This window comes from Mytilus californianus, unplaced genomic scaffold (genome assembly GCF_021869535.1).
Source record: "Mytilus californianus isolate M0D057914Y unplaced genomic scaffold, xbMytCali1.0.p SCAF_2, whole genome shotgun sequence".
In the NCBI taxonomy this organism is placed as follows: domain Eukaryota; kingdom Metazoa; phylum Mollusca; class Bivalvia; order Mytilida; family Mytilidae; genus Mytilus; species Mytilus californianus.
This window is the reverse complement of record NW_026262668.1, coordinates 133,027,623-133,050,347: the sequence shown is the minus strand read 5'-3', so window position 1 is coordinate 133,050,347 and position 22,725 is coordinate 133,027,623. Positions and strand designations below refer to the sequence as shown.

General features: G+C 29.7%; 1 protein-coding gene across 1 annotated transcript in view; it reads left to right on the top strand.

The window, feature by feature from the left end:
- The window catches only part of LOC127731080 (formin-like protein 3), an 85,109-nt gene that overhangs the window by 49,474 nt on the left and 12,910 nt on the right, over positions 1-22,725 (top strand). Inside the window, exons 7-28 of the mRNA XM_052239941.1 lie at positions 277-356; positions 1,939-2,022; positions 2,249-2,441; positions 3,225-3,301; positions 4,350-4,443; positions 5,127-5,204; positions 6,362-6,472; positions 7,036-7,185; positions 7,914-7,962; positions 8,913-8,965; positions 9,274-9,426; positions 9,734-9,881; positions 10,737-10,861; positions 11,454-11,598; positions 11,792-11,849; positions 12,169-12,238; positions 12,818-12,895; positions 14,322-14,408; positions 14,961-15,029; positions 16,330-16,410; positions 18,637-18,766; positions 19,147-19,322. Coding sequence (XP_052095901.1) covers positions 277-356; positions 1,939-2,022; positions 2,249-2,441; positions 3,225-3,301; positions 4,350-4,443; positions 5,127-5,204; positions 6,362-6,472; positions 7,036-7,185; positions 7,914-7,962; positions 8,913-8,965; positions 9,274-9,426; positions 9,734-9,881; positions 10,737-10,861; positions 11,454-11,598; positions 11,792-11,849; positions 12,169-12,238; positions 12,818-12,895; positions 14,322-14,408; positions 14,961-15,029; positions 16,330-16,410; positions 18,637-18,766; positions 19,147-19,322 — 2,289 coding nt within the window. The remainder of the gene's footprint in view (positions 1-276; positions 357-1,938; positions 2,023-2,248; positions 2,442-3,224; positions 3,302-4,349; positions 4,444-5,126; positions 5,205-6,361; positions 6,473-7,035; positions 7,186-7,913; positions 7,963-8,912; positions 8,966-9,273; positions 9,427-9,733; positions 9,882-10,736; positions 10,862-11,453; positions 11,599-11,791; positions 11,850-12,168; positions 12,239-12,817; positions 12,896-14,321; positions 14,409-14,960; positions 15,030-16,329; positions 16,411-18,636; positions 18,767-19,146; positions 19,323-22,725) is intronic.

Sequence of the window (22,725 nt, the reverse complement as noted above, 5' to 3'; positions counted from 1 at the left end):
AAACATAATTTAATTAAGCAGAGACCCACAACACATAGATGTGTTACTTGTCAACATTCAATAATGATAATTTGAATTATTTGTATAATAAAAGATTTCTTTTTCAAGTTTAAAGGTAGAAAATGGAACATTGAAATAAATTCTGCCATTAACCTTTGTAAATGTAGAGAAGCAATGATGTCTTATGAAACTATATGACATATGTCAGTCAGCATGAGATACTAAGAGGAATTGTTTTTGATGTCATCCAAATGTTCTATTATTTAATATTTTCAGAAAAGGAAAATGTTGGCAGATTCATCATCCACACAGGTACTACGGGACTTGGAAATTTCACTTCGTACCAATCATATAGAGTAAGTGTTAACATGCCAGAACTAATGGATCAGACAGGGAATATATATCTGCTGAATAGTATTAAAGAAAAAGACAGCAAAAAAAAATGTTACCCATCATATTTACAGAAAGTGTAGAGAATTTATAATTGCTAATATCTATAGTAACATAGTCTAAAGGTTTTCTTTTCATACTTTGCTTTTGAAAGTTCAGACTTCCCACAAGGTACTGCTTAAACTTATAATGCCAAATCCAACTAGTCTGTATCCATCAGGAATACACAAATTAAGGTGGTATTCCTTAACTTGCTGCTAATATCCATTCATGTTAAAAAAACTCAACTTAATTTGACAACCTATTACAATGCCAAAACATTGCTGACTTCTGCAATAGTACTGATAAAACCTATTACAATGTTAATGATCGGCTGACCTCTGTCATCCTATTGACAAAACCTATTACAATGTTAATGATCAGCTGAACTCTGCCATCCTACTGATAAAACCTACCGGTATTCCAATTCAAAGCAGACCTGACTTCTGCCATCCTACTGATAAATCCTATAACAATTTTAATGATCAGCTGACCTCTGTCATCCAACTGATAAAACCTATAACAATGTCAATTATCAGCTGACCTCTGTCATCAAACTGATAAATCCTATTACAATGTCAATGATCAACTGACCTCTGTCGTCCTACTGATAAAACCTATTACAATGTCAATTATCAGCTGACCTCTGTCACCCTACTGATAAAATCTATTACAATGTTAATGATTAACTGACCTCTGTCATCCTACTGATAAAATCTATTCCAATGTTGATGATCAACTGACCTCTCACCCTACTGATAAAATCTATTACAATGTCAATTATCAGCTGACCTCTGTCATCCTACTGATAAATCCTATTACAATTTTAATGATCAGCTGACCTCTGTCATCCTACTGATAAAACCTGTGACAATGTTAATGATCAGCTGACCTCTGTCATCCAACGGATAAAATCTATTACAATGTCAATGATCAACTGACCTCTGTCATCCTACTGATAAATCCTATTACAATGTCAATTATCAGCTGACCTCTTGTCATCCAACTTATAAAACCTATTACAATGTTAATGATCAGCTGACCTCTGTCATCCAACGGATAAAACCTATTACAATGTCAATTATCAACTGACCTCTGTCATCCTACTGATAAATCCTATTACAATTTTAATGATCAGCTGACCTCTGTCATCCAACTAATTAAACCTATTACAATGTCAATTATCAGCTGACCTCTTGACATCCAACTTATAAAACCTATTACAATGTTAATTATCAGCTGACCTCTGTCATCCTACTGATAAATCCTATTACAATTTTAATGAGCAGCTGACCTCTGTCATCCAACTAATAAAACCTATTACAATGTCAATTATTTATCAGCTGACCTCTTGTCATCCAACTGATAAAACCTATTACAATGTCAATTATCAGCTGACCTCTGTCATCCTACTGATAAAATCTATTACAATGTCAATGATCAACTGAACTCTGTCATTCTACTGATAAAAACTATGACTAATGACTAAAGTATATTTTTGTTTTACAGATGGGTACGAGAGTTTTTGAGTGAAGAAAACCATGGACTAGATGTTTTAGTGGACTATTTATCATTTACACAGGTTGTCATGAGGTAAACATTCTCCTTAACTGGTTCTTAGGTCTTTATGGATAGTTATCTTATTTGCAAACCTATGAAATCTCCTTTGTTACTTTTGTATGACAAATTTTAGTTATACATCTAGTTTTGATATTTTTTGTGGAATTTTTTGTTGAATAAATTTTTAAAACATTGCTACAATTTACTTTTGTAGATGTATGTATGAATTTGTGATTCATTAAATGTGTTATCATTGCAGAAGGGAGCAATTACTTAACAAAGAGAAGAGTGCTAGTCTAGATGGATTGTCTCGGAGTCCAACACGAAGACTTAAGCGATCAAATACAATAGGTTCCCCCCGAAGTATAAAAAATTCCAAATTAAATTTTGGGGAGGCCAGAGATGATGTTCATGTTTGTATCATGTGTTTACGTGCCATAATGAACCATCAGGTAAATACTAGTACCACAATAATACCAGTCAGGGAGGGTGGGGTGCTGTCAGTGGGGAGGCCAGAGATGATGTTCATGTTTGTATCATGTGTTTACGTGCCATAATGAGCCATCAGGTAAATACTAGTACCACAATAACACCAGTCAGGAAGGGTGGGGTGCTCTCAGTGCATGCCCTCCCCAAATTCAGAAAAAGAATCCTCTTTTTTTGGCATGAAAAACATTAAAATTTGTTGGCCTAGTCAGGTTCAACAGTAACACAAGACTGCCATCATCAAGACTACTAGTGTAGTAATAAAGGCAAAGACTCTAGTTGTTACAAAATAAAACTCTTTTCATAAAAACATGAAGACTTTTGTACAAATTACCTAAGTACTGAGGTGACAGAGACCAACATCAGTAGAAAAAGAAAAAAAAATTAGGAAAAATATTGCTTCAAATATTTGTCTTCAATCTCATTTGATGTAATGATTGCACTATTCAAATGACTCAAACCCATCCAATTAAAACAAATTTTAGAGTTTTCAAGTAAAATAAAGAACGAATTGCAAAGTTTTTGTATCTTGTTAGAAGACTCTGGAGTAACAACTTACAATCAAGTTTGGTTTATTCAGACATTAAGGAATATTAAATGGCAAAAACCCATTAAGGAAGTTGAAGTTTTAGCATGTTAAGGTTATAATCTTTCAAGTTTCAAAATACACATTTCCAAACTTTTGCTTACAGTTGAAAAAAGGAATGAACATTTGTGTCTCTCGTAATAGTTCAGACTTTCTTTTTCAGTATGGTTTCAACCTTGTCATAGCTCATAAACATGCCATTAACTGTATAGCCCTCAGTCTAAATCATAAAAGTTTACGGTAAGTATTATGCCCCGGAAACAACAAAATTTACATAGAATGTAGTGAAAACAATCATGAATACTCTATAATAATGTGAAAACAATCATGAATACTCTATAATAATGTGAAAACAATCATGAATACTCTATATTATATAATAATGTGAAAACAATCATGAATACTCTATAATATATAATAATGTGAAAACAATCATGAATACTCTATAATAATGTGAAAACAATCATGAATACTCTATAATATATAATAATGTGAAAACAATCATGAATACTCTATAATAATGTGAAAACAATCATGAATACTCTATAATATATAATAATGTGAAAACAATCATGAATACTCTATAATAATGTGAAAACAATCATGAATACTCTATAATATATAATAATGTGAAAACAATCATGAATACTCTATAATAATGTGAAAACAATCATGAATATTCTATAATAATGTGAAAACAATCATGAATACTCTATTAATATGTGAAAACAATCATGAATACTCTATAATTATGTGAAAACAATCATGAATACTCTAAAATTGTTTTCATGAATACTCTAAGATTATGTGAAATAATCATGAATACTCTATAATTATGTGAAAACAATCACGAATACTCTAAAATAATGTGAAATCAATCATGAATACTCTATTATAATGTGATAAAAATCATGAATACTCTATAATAATGTGAAAACAATCATGAATACTCTATGATTATGTGAAAATCAATCATGAATACTCTAAAATAATGTGAAAGCAATCATGAGGGGGTCGAAACTCCACTCAATTTCATTAGCCTTGGTAGGGATCATTTTCAATACTAATTCAATCTCTGTCAAAAGTCATAACAGCCCTTAGTTTTAACCATTACATTTGTTACTCAATACTAATTCTATCTCTGTCAAAAGTCATAACAGCCCTTAGTTTTAAGCATTGCATTGTTTTACTCAAAACTAATTCTATCTCTGTCAAAAGTCATTTCTAATATTAGAATTGATTCTTGTAGTTCCACATTTGTATGAGAATTCTGTATGGGTTTTTTCAGAACAAAAGCATTAGTGTTAGAATTATTAGCAGCAGTTTGTCTAGTCAGTGGAGGACATGAGATAATACTCTCAGCGTTTGATAACTTTAAACAGGTAAGTCACAATTTGTTTTAAGCACTTGCCTAGATCGGCCCCAAAGCTCGAAAGTTCTGAAAATTGTAGTTGTTTAAACAATTATTTACAGTATTATACTGCAAGGTCTAGTAATGAAATAACTGGGTTACTTGAAATAAAATCTGTGAGATACAGAACAACAAGACAATTGTTTTCTTATTGTTCAATACCTGAATATTTAATTATGTCGCATTTAAGACCGAGTTTTGAAAGAAGCAATCCTAGAAATGAATGAATTGTTCATAATAAATGAAGTTGCGTCATTTTTACCTTTAGCAATCATCATAAAATGTGTTTTTATAAGACAGTTAAATAAGAAGAATTAATTATAATAGAATATTTATTGCACATTATTATCAAATTCATATAATATGGTTTGTAATATTCATTTTGGAAAGGAGTAATTAAAGTATTTAATTCTAGGATTAATGTCACATGACTGATACAATTCAAAAATAAAAAAACAATTTGTTTCAAAGGCAGATATTTAGAACCATCTTTTGCTCAGGAGCTGAAGAAGATGCATTTGATTGTAAAATTTAGATTGATGTTGAAAGTCTTCATTTTGTGGTTAGTCTTGTGTTGGATTTTTTAAATTCAGGTTTATGCATGAACTGACTGATAAAATAGAATCAGTGTAAATACCTTTTTATGTTTTTCAGGTGTGTGGAGAAGCACATCGTTTTGAAACCCTCATGGATTATTTCAAAAATTATGATGAATTCCACATAGATTTTATGGTAAGTTAAAGTGTTATCATTTGTTTTTTCCTTTTTAAATATTACAGCAGTACAAGTTCACCTTATCATGTTTATGGATCAAAACAATTGGTGTACCTAATATGATTTGATTTTCCATACAAGTGTTTTGTTTTTTAAAACATTCATTGATTATCAATTAACATGCCAATTAATATGCAAAGTCCTTGGCTGCAAATTATCAGAGCATGACAATCAGTTGTAATCTGCTGTTGTATCTTATACTAATAAGTCATCTTTTAGTTTCTGTAAGTATTGTGAAAAACGGATAATAGATATAAGAAGATGTGGTATGAGTGCCAATGAGACAACACTCCATCCAAGTCAAAATTTATAAAAGTAAACCATTATAGGTCACAGTACGGTTTTCAACACGGAGCCTTGGCTCACACCGAACAGTAAGCTATAAAGGGCCCCAAAAATTACTAGTGTAAAACCATTCAAACGTAAAATAAGCAGCATGCTGACATTTTGTCAAAAAACAAAAATCTATTTTATAGAACATTATTTGATTTGTTGACTGTCAGGGTGGTAACAAAATACCTACCCAATCTACATGGAAGGAGTGTAAGAAAATACTAGCTCATCCAATATATCTTTGAAATAATCACAGGTGTAACAAAATACCTGCCCAATTGACATTGAAACAATTATTATGCGTTGCGTATACTCTTAAGTTGAAACAACATACTCTCAATCCACATTAAAACAGAAAAATTATACCTGTGAAATACTGATGTGTGTAACAAAATACTTGCTCACATTGAAACAGAATTATTATACCTTGGGATACCGACAGGGTGCAACAAAAATACCTGCCCAATCCTCATTGAAACAATCATTTTACCTTGAAAATGCCAACAGGGGTGGAACAAAATACATGCCCAATCCACATTGAAACAGACTCATTATACCTTGGCGATACACAAATTGAACCATGACTAAGGATAGATTTACAACAGACAATATTTCATTCAATGTAAAGTACAGAAAAGAATTTCAAAACGTTATGTCATACTATGATATCAACAATTACACAAGAATGGATGTAGAATGTTTTAGAATTGTCATAGCTTCATTTAGATGTTGAAAAAAACTATAAATATAATTTTTTTGATTTAAACATTTTTCTTTTTTAGGTTGCCTGTATGCAGTTTGTGAATATAGTTGTACATTCTGTAGAAAATATGAATTTCAGGGTCCATTTACAGTACGAGTTCACCACAATTGGTCTGGATGACTACTTAGGGGTATGTATGCAGTTTAACTTCACCAGTCACCTCAATAAGATTACAGTAAAAAATCTTTTGCAAATAGTATATTGCTTAACTGACAATTTCTAAGTAAGTGTTGTTTTGAATTTAATCTTAGAAACATAAGTGGAAAAATGAGAAAATGTTTGGGTATTGTGAAAAATGGTAAAAAAACATAAAAAGAGATTTTTATTTATATGATTGTATACAGCAAAGAAAAACATAAAAAACTATCTACTCAAGATAGAGTAAAACTGACCTATATATTGCATGTAGACACACTTTTGATGGCTTGATATTCATATAAATAATTGTATCAAACCAAGATATATATATTACAATTTATACCAAATTGGAGAAAAATTACACATTGAAAAAATGCAATCGCAAAATGTTTTTGACAGAATATGGAATTTTAGTAAAAAAAATCCTGGAATCTTGATAAGTTCTCTTACATATAACAGATTGATAAAGTTTATATAAGAGTTACAAGTATAATAACAATCATCACTTTTACAGCAACATGTATTTCTTGATGAAAATGATAATTATATTTACAGAAATTACGGCACACTGAAAGTGATCGACTTTCAGTTCAGGTTCATGCCTACGTAGATAACACAATAGATGTTGCCCAGTTGTTAGAAGATTCAGAAATGAAAACAGAAGCTTTGGAAAGGGCAGAAGATTTAGAGGATGAATTATCAAGGGTTTGTATTCATTGTCCTACTTGACCAGATAAAGCCTTATAATAACAGTTATCACAATCTCTTGCAGTTAAAATTTCAAATGATACTGTTTGAAAAGAAATGACCTTCACAAATGGCAATTCAGTTAATGGATGCATAAATAAAACAGAGAATTGTTGAAGTTATTTACCAGGGATGATTCCAGGTGTTTTCAAATGGGTTCCTTGACTTCAAATTCGAATTTTCATCCCAATTGGGAATTTTTTTATACATAAAATCTTAGACGAAATAACATTATTTTCCTGTAAAAACATCTTTTTTATTTGCTTGCTAGGCGATCTGCTTGTACAAGATCAAATACTACCATAGCATTTTCGTCAATTGTATCTGAGAGGTCTGCTTTTAAGAGACCAAAGATATTGAGAGAAAAAATAACACATGATGACTACTCTGATAATGAAGACATAATAACAAATTACTTACCTTATCTTACCAATCTGATTACGATGCTTTAGAATAGTCTACTACATGTTGACATAATTGAATCGTTGTTTATAAAAAAAAAATTTGGGGCTGCAGGCTGATTTTAGGGCCTAAACAATATAGTGGAATCATCCCTGAATTTACATTGAAGAAAAAACATAACCTGAGTGTTAAAAGGTTTCAACAATATTTATCAACAGTAAACAGTTGTATGCTTTTATTTATTTTTTACCATTTCAACAGTAACATACATATTTAATTTTCAGGAAAGAGAAAAATTTCTGGAACTAGAAGATGAAGCAATGGCAAAAACAGGTTTGTATTGTAGAAAATAAGACAGTACCATGAGTACTAACAGGAATGATAAACAAAGGTACTGAGATGAATAACAAACAAAGGTACTGAGATGAATAACAAACAAAGGTACTGAGATGAATAACAAACAAAGGTACTGAGATGAATAACAAACAAAGGTACTAAGACCCTTGATACAGTGGCAGAAAGGAAAAATCCAACAAAAAAAAATGGTCAACAAAGCACCACCTGGAGAACTAAAGATTGAGCAATACTAAATCCTCCTACTAAAAACTAGAGTGAACATAATTGCTCTGTCTCGGGTAAATAGTTCCTGCTTCACTAGTATCATCTGTCATGTAAGATCCATTTATTGGTTATATTCAGATATGGCAATTACCTTGTCTGTGCATTCCTTCACCTGTAACTTTGGTAACTTATTCTCCTCTCTGTATTAAAGAATAGATTGAAAATTGGTCTATACTATTAAATGTTGAATGAAAAGAGTAAGAAAATACCAAGATATAAAAATTCTTATGTCAAGGAAAAACAGACAACACTATGGCCAAAAAGATAAATAATGAACAGGAAAACAATCTACAAAACAGACTAAATAGAAACTAAAAACTGGGGAAGATCTCAGGTGTTCCTGAAGGTAAGCAGATCCTGCTCCAGTGGCACGGATCATGTTGTTCATCACAAAGAAAATTTTGTAATAGGTCACATTCTGTGATGTCATAGTCGTGGAAAACAAGGGACAGGATTTTGACTTGAGACAAATGGAATAAATCTGTGGTCAACTGTTTAAATATATATGTAAGAAGGCAGACAACCTTTTGCTGCTAGTCTAACTTTTTAATTTTAGAAAATAGAGTTATTTTAGACAGTTGCTTTGTCCCATTTATGTAATACTGTTACCTAAGATAATGATTTCTATGCTATATGTTTCATTGATACCTATTTTATTACAGTTGAACTGGAAAAGCAGTTATCTGAAGCTACAAATGAAATAGAAGAATTAAAGGTAAGAGATTGTTGGCATAAATAATTCATTTAATTGCAAAATTACCAATTTTCATTTTACAGCAGAAATAAATTTTCATCTTTTATAAATATTGGATAAAAGAACAAAAATATCTTTTTCTCTCTCTTCTTTCAATTTTGGGAAAATACATGTTTGAACAAACTTTGTACACAAAGAATATGCAAGTAAAATCACAATTTGATGAAATGATTTTTATTTTCTAATGAAATATTTTGATCAATTCACAATTTCCCCCAAATGTTTGTTGTGTAGCTGAGTTAACATCATAATGCTTTCACTGCCTTTAGGATCTGTTAGCACGGCATGAATCTGAAGTCAATGAATTGAGACAGATTGTAAATGAGAAAGACGAGGAATCTAAGAAACGACAGAGTATGCTTGAACAGAAACTTAAAGAAATGGAACAGCTTAAATTAAGTGCTACTACAGGTACAGTTCTTGTCATCATATATGGCAACTACAATAATTTCACTTATATCTATAACATTATATTTTTTTCAATATTTATTTCAGTTTTTGGGTATTTAACTTTTTTTTGACAGCATGCCTTTGTTTTTAGATGGAGTTTACAAAGTCAAGTTTGAAAAAAGGAAAATCTCTGTTTAACTTGATTTGAAACATAGAAGATTCATAACTAAATTTTTGTCCTGGGGAAGAGACTTACTAGTTTAAAAAATAATTAACTTTTTGTGATGATTAATTATTTGCATGAATTATTATTATTTGTTGTAGGAGGAAGTGCTGGAGGAATTACAACAGGAATTGTACCAGATTTACCGCCCCCCGCCACCACCTGTAGTAGCTCCCCCACCCCCTCCACCACCACCACCTCCTGCTCCTGGTGCAATACCTCCTCCTCCACCACCACCAGGAGGTGCTGTTCCAAATATGGGTGGTAAGTATCCTGAGATATCTTTATATATGTTTTTGTAAAGGATTATTCATTTTGTACATTTATTAACCTAGTAAAGTTTCAGTACTAGCTGTAAAAGGTTTATTATTAAAGCGACAATAATAAATCCAAAATCAAAACCAGATTCTTTAATGTATAAAATATGTATATAGACAGTTACAACCACAGAGAGGATTCTTTACATGGTACATGTACTTTAATATAATAGTGTAAACCTAGAGTTGTTTTTACTTAACCATCCTCTTTGTTATTTCAAGTAGTGAAAGAACAATTGATACAGTAAAGAAAAAAAATCACACTAGAAAGAGATTGAGTAATATCAATAATACAGAAAACCTAGAAAAACAAAGTGACATGCCTTCTAACACAACTAGATCAGTCACTGTACTTCTATTGGATATCATAGAGTAATGTCATTGATAGTGTAAGAAAACTATGATCTAGTACAAAGATCATAGTTCATTTAAATAAAACATTCATAAGAAATAGTATATAAAGGTTAGCTGTATAAAGAGATTATTAGGGGCCAGCTGAGGACCACCTCAGGGTGCGGGATTTTCTCGCTGCATTGAAGACCCATTGGTGGCATTCGGCTGTTGTTTCTTTGACATATTCCCCATTTCCATTCTCAGTTTTATTACTATCAAAACTACACAAATTTCATAATGCTGATGCTCTGAATGAATAAAATTTAAGAAATATTTTGTCTCTTTAAAAGCTGTTGAAAGTAGAAAGGACTCTTAAAAAAACTATAAAGTTAAAAAATGGTAGTAGAATTTATTTATATGATTAAATATTGGAAAATATTTGATGAATGGAATTATTTTTGATTTACAGCAATGACCATAAAAAAGAAAGTACAGACCAAGTTCAGGTTACCTGTACTGAACTGGACTCCATTAAAACCACAACAAGTCAAAGGAACCATCTTTTCAGATCTGGATGATGAGAAACTTTATACTGTAAGTCATACTCCCTAAAAATGTACAATGAAAAACTTTTATAATAAGTCATACTGAAGAAATTAACAATAAAAAACTTCTGTACAAGTCATATACAAAAATGTACAATAAAAATCTTCAAACCGTAAGTCATACACAAAATGTTTGCGATGAAAAAGTCATATTAAAAAAAGTTCAATGAAAATTTGTAAGTCATACAAACAAAAATAACCACTTCAAATCTTTTAAAACTTTAGACAGTAAATTTAGCAGAAAAAATACTGAAAATTATTATAGTCATAAAATAAAAACTATACTATGAGGGAAAATGTGCAATGAAAAACTTAAAGAACTGTTTGTCATGCTAAAAAACACTTTAAACATATTGTACTGTAAGTCATACAAAAAATGTACATTGAAAATCTTTATACTGTAAGTAAAAAAAGTCCACCTTTGAACTTTAAACTGTAATTTGTGCCAAAAAAGTCCAATGAAAATTATTAAGTCAATAAAATTATATGGCTATGAATATCTCTTTGATACCAAATTTAAATTATAATCTCATTCAAGCTGTTTACAGGTATATTATCTATTTAATGATTGTATTTTTTAGGTGATAAACTTCAATGAATTTGAAGAAATTTTCCGCCTGGGTGGAGGTCCAGGTTTGGTGGATGATGGTACCCCTAAAATGTTGAAAAAATCCAGAAAACCAGAAAGCATAAGCCTGATAGATGCTAATAGATTACGAAATTGTGGTAAATATTTAAACCATTCTAAATTGTTTTAGACAGTCCCTCAAAAAGCTAGGTATTAAAAAAAAAAAAAATGTATTCTTTGAAGCTTCATTGAAATGTTCTATGCCTAATTTTTAAGCTTAGATGATGGTAGCTGTACATTGTTAAAATGTTATAAATGCTGATTTAAAGACTTTTAAACATCTATTTTTAGCAATAACAAGAAGGAAGATAGAATTAACCAACGAGGAAATAACAAGAGCTATTAATTAGTAAGTTAGATTAATGTTAAAACAAATAACTGCATTTCTTTTATGAATTACTGTTAATTTGACTTGTATGTGGGATCTCATTAGACCAAATATTACTGGGGAAAATGTAAAAGAAAACTTTAATATTATTGTGGAGAAGACACTACCAATCACTGGATAGATACACAAGTTAATGATGAATGCTTATTTAAGTGAAAAGTTTATAGGAATAGAAAGTGTGGCATCTATTCCCTATCCATATCTTTCAATTCTATTATTATTTTTAACTTAATGCATTATACTGCAATGTTTTAATCCGACAGTAAATTCTATTTTTCAGTATTGATTTGAAAACCCTGTCATTAGATATGGTTGAAATTCTTTTAACAATTTTGCCAAATGACCAAGAGGTATGTTTATTTTGAATATATATTATATCTTCTTTAAAAATACTTACATACATAATATCCTTTCTCTATGTGGTGGCTAGGGTGTAAGTTATAAAGCCATCTAATTTGGCAAAAAAACATTAACATCAATGTCATATATTTTATTTAGATGACGAAATGTTGTTCAGTTAATTTAGTTTTGAATTTTTACGATTAGACATGCTATTTGGATTGCTTTTGTTTCTGCATTTTAACATCTTATTAAGAAGATTGTGAGGCCTAATTCTTTAGTCCTGTTTCACTGAAGTAAAGTAATTGTTCAGTATGAAGTTTTCTACTCAGATATTTGCCGCTGGACGTTAAGCAGCCATACATCATCATTATCTACTCAGATGATTTCAAGAAGTATAAATGAAGTCCTTCCACTACTTATACATTGAATAGTATTGAAGTTCATTGAGTTACTGAATTTAATATTGCTACATATATGAGAAATTTTTGTGTAAACAGTTATATTATGCTGCAATTAATGTTAAGGAAATTTTATATTTCCTAACCTGATATAAACTTACATTAAACTTATATAATGACTATCCTTAGGTGAAAGCATTCAAAATGTATGAGAAAGATCGTAAACCACTGGACATGTTAACAGATGAAGACAGATTCCTCTTTCAGGTATGATATTTTCTAATTTAAAGGAGTAGGTTCGATAAGACCCCGGCCCTATTTCTTGCTAAATTTTCAGATAAGATTTTCTGACCAATTATACAATGAATCATAGTTTAAGGATGTTTGCTCCTCTTATTTTTGATTTTTTGTCAGATATTCGGAATCCTCTGGTTTTATGCATGTAATGTCATTAAAAATTTTCCCGCTAACCCCTACTTTTCTTTTCATAATTTTATTACATATAGTTTAAAAAGCCATATTTGAAAATCTTATAAAATCCTTGTTATTACATTTAGTTTAAAAAGCCATATTTGAAAATCTTATAAAATCCTTATTTTTTCATAGTTTTTGAAAGGAAAAAGGTTCCAATGCTAAATGTATGAAAAATCTAGAGAGAATCATTTCCTGCCAAATTTTCAATGGCTTATATCTTGAAAACAAGCACACGGACCCTTCATTTTTTTTCTGCTTTTTTAGTTCCTTCATTTATATACTATCAATTTATAACAGTCTTTCAAAAAGCTTATTATTTTGAAACAGAGTAGCGAAATCCTTAAACAATGACTAGGTAGGATATTTTTTGTTGAAAATTTACGTATAAGAGTTCTTTTCATGACATCATAAATAGCACACATTTTGATATTCCGCAAAAGTTCAAGAAAACAGGTAAATTTCCATTGATTTTTTGGACCGGAAACATTGACCATATGCATTGGCATTGATAAGAAAGATCTTTGGACTTAATGTTTGTTATAACATTTTACATATCTGATTTGAATAATTAGTTTGTCGAAGCCTGCGGTCTATGTTTTCTAGGCCTAAATTTGGTAGGAATCCAGATGATTTTGTCAACTTTCATCAAAATCTCTACTTTTGGCCTATTACGGTTGTAAATGTTAAGGCTTTATAAGAAAAGCTGCACAAAAAGAATTCTATTTCACTTTCTGACATGTCTTTTCATCAACTTAAAACATTTTTTATCTTCAAATTATGGACTTATCAATTGGGGCCAAATATGGCCATTACCGAACTTACTCCTTTCTGATTTTTATTGAAATTCAAAATTGATGTAAAGAAGGCCTTCAAAAATAAAATGACAGTGCAAATATTATGTTATAAAAATGTTATGTTATAAATATATATGTCGGACCAGGTTTATTCCTGAAAAGAAAATGAATGCTTTATGAATAAAGAAACAAATACAATGGACATGTGTAGCGACAATGAAGGGTAAAAGTAAATATCAAGGTAATTTATGAAGGTATTGATTTCCTGTAGAAGTTTTTAACAAAATTTGGAAATACTTGTTTTATTATGTAAGTAGGATAATATTTTCTTTTAGTTTAGTTTTCAGAATCGTAAACCAGCTTCTATGTACATTGATAACAGTTAATTGTATTAAAGAAATATTTTGTTTTACTATATATTACAGCTTTGTAAAGTGGAGAGATTGTCGCCCAAATTACACATCATGAGTTTTATTGGAAACTTTTATGATACCATACATAATCTACAACCAGTAAGTTTTATTGATATGTGTGTTTTATTTATTACATCAAGACTTGAAAACTTACAACACAAATGACAATATCAAAAGGACAACAATTTAACAACAAAATTGTTTGATCAAACCCTAACAAAAAATAAAGAACATTTATTTACCTTCTTAATATGTTTGTTACCCATTTAAACATGCCATATGTGTAAAAATTGATCAAGTTTTGAATAAGATCATCATCATCATATAAGCTACAAAAATAACTTGATATAAACTCAAGATCTTGCTGCATGTACAAAGAAGTGATTTAATTTCCTGTCGCTTTCAAACAGCTTTTTTTCCAAGTTGAAAGGAAGGTATAATGAAGTGTTTTAAATCTGTCCTGATGTTTTATATATCTTATATGTAGAAAGACATTTTTCATTGTATCCATGGTCTTGTTTGTTTTCAAACATTGAATGGAAGATATATCTTTTCTCCTGGTTGTTTTCAAACATTGAATGGAAGATTAATCTTTTCTCCTGTTTGTTTTAAAACTCTTTGTACAAAGATTTGTGTTTTTTGTAATTACAGCAAGTTAATGCCGTTATAGCTGCCTCCATGTCAATAAGAAGTTCACAGAAAGTGAAGAAGATGTTAGAGGTCAGTTTTTTCTTGTTTGTTTGTTGTTGGTTTGTCTAACAGTATATTACCTTTCTTTAATAATTATTAATTGTTTTTTATATGTAAGAAAAAAGGTTTATAGTGAAGGACGCACGTAATGCAATATTTATAAATGTTTATGATTTGTATAATACTAGAGTTTGAAAGTAGCAGTTTTCTGTGTAATAGTCAAAGAATACTTTGAACAAGGGTCCGGAAACGGTCATATTTGCCAGTCATGTCCTAAACTGAAATATATTTGTCCTAAATGGCAGATTGGGATTTAGGACAAATTAATTTTTTTTACAGAAATAATTTTGGTCATTTCATTGAGATCGGGTTTTGCTATCGCCATTTTTCACTTGTTTTTGTTTTATAATCCCTTTCCTGTAATATATCTGCCACTCCAGTATAGTATGATAATCCTGAGGGCCCTCCTAATAACCATAGTAATGCCTCTGGGAAATATTGGTTAAAGATTGCTAATCACTTTTTACCAGTGTTTTTAATTCACACCTGACAGTGATCACAAGCTCAGAACTAATATTATAAAGAAATTAAAATTTCATGATAACTTTCTTCATTGTTTAATTACTTTTCATCAAAGACAATCAACAATTCTGATTTAAAATTAAAACTTGATTTAATTTACGTAGATAAAGTAATTTTTTACGAGTCAAACATGTGCTTTATTTACTATGTAATACGCATGCTTGAAATTGTCTTCATCAGTTTAGACACTTAATCGTATAATGCAAAATGATTTCATACTAAATTTAAACGAATGGAACTATTATCTGTTCTATTCAAACACATTTAAAGGTAATAAAATTTTAAATCCTGTGATTTCCTGTCAATTTTATAAACAGAATGAATCCCGGAAATGTATTCGGAATTACTTGTACTTTAGTATTGTCGTGAAACTTCAGGTTTTAATTTGTCTTCAAAATTGAAAGGAACGTTAGCGGTGTCTGAGAAATATACCATTTTGAGTCATTAAATTCATTTCAATTTTAAACTGTTGCATTCCATTAACTGTTCTTGAACGTTTAGAAAAACGGTAAGAAAATTCATGAAGTAAATGCGATGAAACAATCAACACAAGTTAGTTGATGCTATGAATCTAGTGTGAATAATTTCGAGTTTGAAAAAAGGGGCCCAACTTTTAAGTTATCTCAAAATGACCGAAATTGTTTAAAAAAAATTCTAGATCCTTGACTTTGTATATAGAAATTTAGGGTTTAAGAATTGTTCTGTTTAATAGCTATTTACCATATCAGTAATTGTTTATTTGTTGTAGATAATTCTTGCCTTTGGAAATTATATGAACAGTGCTAAAAGAGGTCCAGTATATGGATTTAAACTTCAGAGTTTAGACATGGTAGGTTTTATTTTTAATGCTACATTGTCTGAGTTATCCTGATTTAAACTTCAGAGTTTAGACATGGTAGGTTTTATTTTTAATGCTACATTGTCTGAGTTATCCTGATTTAAACTTCAGAGTTTAGACATGGAAGGTTTTATTTTTAATGCTACATTGTCTGAGTTATCCTGATTTAAACTTCAGAGTTTAGACATGGTAGGTTTTATATTTAATGCTACATTGTCTGAGTTATCCTGATTTAAACTTCAGAGTTTAGACATGGTAGGTTTTATTTTTAATGCTACATTGTCTTAGTTATCCAATGTAATTTCAGATAATTCAGCATATAAAAAATTGCCGTCAGATTAAGAAATGGATACTAATTCAGTCACATTCTATGCAATAAAAAAACATCAAGAATATTTTGGAATTTAAATATGTATACTGCATGTTCACTGAAACAGTGTTATATTCTTATAAAAATAGTGATAATACATGTACAGTGTTATTCAGTAAGTATTCATCACCTATTTCATAAAATAACACATTTAAACAAAATATTTTGAGGGCATTTATGGTTAGATTTTAAAAAAGCCATTTGTGGCAAGAAGCATTTTTGGCTGAAGTTAATTAATTGTAGTAATTAAAACTATTTTTGATACGTTAAGATGAAGTAAATCAGTTTATTTTGTCATTATTTTGTCTTCTGTTCTTATTTTCTCTTGATGGGAACATGAATTATACTTTTTTACAATTTACCTTGGTTGAAATATTTAGCAAATTTCTGCACAAAAATAATCCTTGTGATAGTATCAGAAAAGAAGAACTCTTCACAATTAAAAACCAATTGTTCAGAGAACAATTGAAGGTCTTTCCACAAAAAAACATGTATTTTAATATGAAAATAGTAAAATTCGTTTTAAAATGTCATTTCCAGCTTGAAATGATAGCTTATTGTATGCTGATTCCAAAAATATATGGTTTCTATACAATATTTTTTAAATAAGGGAGATAATTTGTTACTTCCGGTTTGAAAAATGTTACTTCCGGTATTATTCAAACGTTTAATTGACACTGATACCAAAAATATCTGGTTCTATAAACTTTTACATTAATTAAGTACAAAAAAAAGCTACTTCCTGTTTACACAAGGTCACTTCCGGTTGGCTTTTCTAAGGTTAAATGGCTTGAAACCTAATGCAAAAAGTCCCATGGATTTATCATGTATACATATGAGGTAAAAGCAAAGGTCAAAATCTAGAACGTCAATTTAACCTATGACCTTGAGCTCAATTTCAAGGTCATCAACCAAGGACCTAAAATCAAAAGACTCTAGGACTTAATTATATTTGGTTCATGAGTTATATCACCATATGCATACTTTTAAATAAAAGAGGGGAGAAAACTCTAATTTGATGTAAGCGTACCCTTTAAACCGATATGTATGTGTCACGACATGTCGCAACTAACAATTAAGTAAAAATATGTTGTTGATATCTTAAATCGTGTTTGAAAAGAGGTGAAAATAAGCCAAAATCCAAATTTAAAAATGACCATGACCTTTGACCTTGACCCTATTTTCTTTTTTTTGGACCAAGGACCTCAAATCAAAAGACCCTAGGTCCCTATCACTTATGGTTTACCAATTACAATTACATTTTACTTATTTTAAATACAAAAGGGAAATAACTCTCATATGGAGTTTCTGGACCGCTTCGGTCAAAATTATTCCTAAGATCCTGAGGATATAAAGAACAAATTGGAGACATAAATTTGTCATAATCTTTTACAGTTGCGAAGGAGATGCGTACACAAGAAAAACAGTGTTTGGGGAGATAACTCTTACAATAAAAAGTATTCGGCTAAACAGGGTCAGTTTCAAAATCGCAAAAATATCATACACAAAAAATCTAAGCGACATCTTGCGAAACAAAAAAGCACCGTCAGAAAAAAGTGGCGGAAGAAGAAAAAAATAATAATAATAATAATCAGAAGAAAACCAATAGGTCTTTCCACAGAAAAGTGGAAAGACCTAATAACCAAATAAAGAAATTATAGTTTACATGAAATATTTAGCAAAAATTGCAGGTAACAAATACATATTGCATAACACTGTACACCATCCATTCTTCTATATAATTAATACACAGTATGTTGTTAAATACTGATCATTTTTTGTCACAATTTTGTAATATGTTTTACCAATGCTTACAATTTTACCTATAATATGCTTCTTCTTTTCAGTTAATGGACACAAAATCAAAAGATAAAAATGTGTCTTTGATGCATTATTTAGTAAAAACAGTGCAAGAAAGATTCCCAGACTTGCTCACCTTTGAGTCAGAGTTGAGGTTCATAGAAAAAGCAGCCATTGGTTAGTATTGTTTATCTACTAGCTATAAATATATATAGACTTCTCTGAAGTTGGATCATTCGAATAATTTTGTCAAAGTAAAGTTTTAACAGACAAAGGTGCTGGTAATTTCAATATTGCTGAGAGACCTTTACTTGTAACATACATGTATCACATTGTCAGTGATGATTTATTTTATATCATGCTGCTGTTCTGTAAAATTGAAGTGTAGCAAGGTATTAAAAAGATATTTAGAGGTTAAATTTAACTCAAGACTTGAAACAGCTGCTACAATTTGAAGAGTTAAAAGTCAATCACTCGAAATCATTCAATGTGTTCACTTGTTTACAAAGTCATATTGATCAGTGAACAATAAATTGTTTTTATTTATTCCATTGTAGTTTCCATGGAGAACATTATTGTTGATATTCATGAATTAGAAAAAGGAATGGAAATGACAAAGAAGGAATATGATGCCAGGAAAAATTCACGAGATTTACCTGTCATTCTTAAAGACTTCCTCAGTAATTCTGAAGAAAAACTTAAAAAATTACAAAGTGATTTGAAAACAGCACAGGTAGGTTAAAGTAGACATGTCAGCAAAGATTGCATATAGTTCCCATTAAAACTCTATTGCATATAAACTGTATCCCCACACCTACAGTGTATAAGACTTTTGGCTACACTTTGGTAAACGTGTAAATTCATGATATACTTTGATTTGATGAAATCTTTTAGGTATGATTTCACCCTTAAGACTTTGTGTTTCTGAATTGAGGGAAGCACTGTTTTGACAGCTCTTCAAATGTCCGATGATTTCATGCATGCCTTCTAAAAATAGTTAATTTTGAATAAAGGAAAGATTTTATTCTAGAAATACTGTTCAGTATGGACCAAATGCATTAAATATAATTTCTTCTTCATTTATGGCGCAATAAATTGGCTGCTGATATAATTAATATCCTTTTTTTTTTTTAATTTTCTATGTTATATATAAAAAGTTGGACATCTTTTTGGTACATTTTCATGATATATATTTTCAGATTTCTTAGATAGATATTCATTTAACATTTGATTATGTTACAGTTTTTAATACAAATTAACTAATTCCATATGGTAAGTTCAACAACAAATACATGAAAAATATAGTTGTCTAGCAAGGACTCTTGTAATTTAACCTGAACAGTTCATACTCAACAAAAAAAATTTACAAGTACTGTAAATTCAGAAACTATTGCGTGCGTTTTTTATTGCGATTTTGTCATTTTAGACAAAAATGCGATTTTAATTTTTGCGATATTGAGAAAAATCATGTTTAATTCATATAAAAAATTTCAAAATGCGAGTTTAAATTATTGCGATTATAACCCTGTCGCATTTTTCGCAATAATAAAAACATCGCAATAATTTCTGAATTTACAGTAATAGAATAGGAAATTAAATATATTGAATTATACGGATCAGAGATGATTTCATCAGGATATTGTGTTTTATTTGACACTAATTATTTTGTTACTTACGATCAGAGATGATTTCATCAGGATATTGTGTTTTATTTGACATTATTTTATTACTTACGATCAGAGATGATTTCATCAGGATATTGTGTTTTATTTGACATTATTTTGTTACTTACGATCAGAGATGATTTCCTCAGGATATTGCTGTTTTATTTGACACTAATTATTTTATTACTTACGATCAGAGATGATTTGATCAGGATATTGTGTTTTATTTGACACTAATTATTTTGTTACTTACGATCAGAGATGATTTCATCAGGATATTGTGTTTTATTTGACACTAATTATTTTGTTACTTACGATCAGAGATGATTTCATCAGGATATTGTGTTTTATTTGACACTAATTATTTTGTTACTTACGATCAGAGATGATTTGATCAGGATATTGTGTTTTATTTGACACTAATTATTTTGTTACTTACGATCAGAGATGATTTCATCAGGATATTGTGTTTTATTTGACACTAATTATTTTGTTACTTACGATCAGAGATGATTTGATCAGGATATTGTGTTTTATTTGACACTAATTATTTTGTTACTTACGATCAGAGATGATTTCATCAGGATATTGTGTTTTATTTGACATTATTTTGTTACTTACGATCAGAGATGATTTGATCAGGATATTGTGTTTTATTTGACATTATTTTGTTACTTACGATCAGAGATGATTTCATCAGGATATTGTGTTTTATTTGACATTATTTTGTTACTTACGATCAGAGATGATTTGATCAGGATATTGTGTTTTATTTGACACTAATTATTTTGTTACTTACGATCAGAGATGATTTCATCAGGATATTGTGTTTTATTTGACACTAATTATTTTGTTACTTACGATCAGAGATGATTTCATCAGGATATTGTGTTTTATTTGACATTATTTTGTTACTTACGATCAGAGATGATTTGATCAGGATATTGTGTTTTATTTGACACTAATTATTTTGTTACTTACGATCAGAGATGATTTCATCAGGATATTGTGTTTTATTTGACACTAATTATTTTGTTACTTACGATCAGAGATGATTTCATCAGGATATTGTGTTTTATTTGACATTATTTTGTTACTTACGATCAGAGATGATTTGATCAGGATATTGTGTTTTATTTGACACTAATTATTTTGTTACTTACGATCAGAGATGATTTCATCAGGATATTGTGTTTTATTTGACACTAATTATTTTGTTACTTACGATCAGAGATGATTTCATCAGGATATTGTGTTTTATTTGACATTATTTTGTTACTTACGATCAGAGATGATTTGATCAGGATATTGTGTTTTATTTGACACTAATTATTTTGTTACTTACGATCAGAGATGATTTCATCAGGATATTGTGTTTTATTTGACACTAATTATTTTGTTACTTACGATCAGAGATGATTTCCTCAGGATATTGTGTTTTATTTGACATTATTTTGTTACTTACGATCAGAGATGATTTCATCAGGATATTGTGTTTTATTTGACACTAATTATTTTGTTACTTACGATCAGAGATGATTTCCTCAGGATATTGTGTTTTATTTGACATTATTTTGTTACTTACGATCAGAGATGATTTCATCAGGATATTGTGTTTTATTTGACACTAATTATTTTGTTACTTACGATCAGAGATGATTTCATCAGGATATTGTGTTTTATTTGACACTAATTATTTTGTTACTTACGATCAGAGATGATTTCATCAGGATATTGTGTTTTATTTGACACTAATTATTTTGTTACTTACGATCAGAGATGATTTCATCAGGATATTGTGTTTTATTTGACATTATTTTGTTACTTACGATCAGAGATGATTTGATCAGGATATTGTGTTTTATTTGACACTAATTATTTTGTTACTTACGATCAGAGATGATTTGATCAGGATATTGTGTTTTATTTGACACTAATTATTTTGTTACTTACGATCAGAGATGATTTCCTCAGGATATTGTGTTTTATTTGACATTATTTTGTTACTTACGATCAGAGATGATTTGATCAGGATATTGTGTTTTATTTGACACTAATTATTTTGTTACTTACGATCAGAGATGATTTCCACAGGATATTGTGTTTTATTTGACATTATTTTGTTACTTACGATCAGAGATGATTTCATCAGGATATTGTGTTTTATTTGACACTAATTATTTTGTTACTTACGATCAGAGATGATTTCATCAGGATATTGTGTTTTATTTGACACTAATTATTTTGTTACTTACGATCAGAGATGATTTCATCAGGATATTGTGTTTTATTTGACATTATTTTGTTACTTACGATCAGAGATGATTTGATCAGGATATTGTGTTTTATTTGACACTAATTATTTTGTTACTTACGATCAGAGATGATTTGATCAGGATATTGTGTTTTATTTGACACTAATTATTTTGTTACTTACGATCAGAGATGATTTCATCAGGATATTGTGTTTTA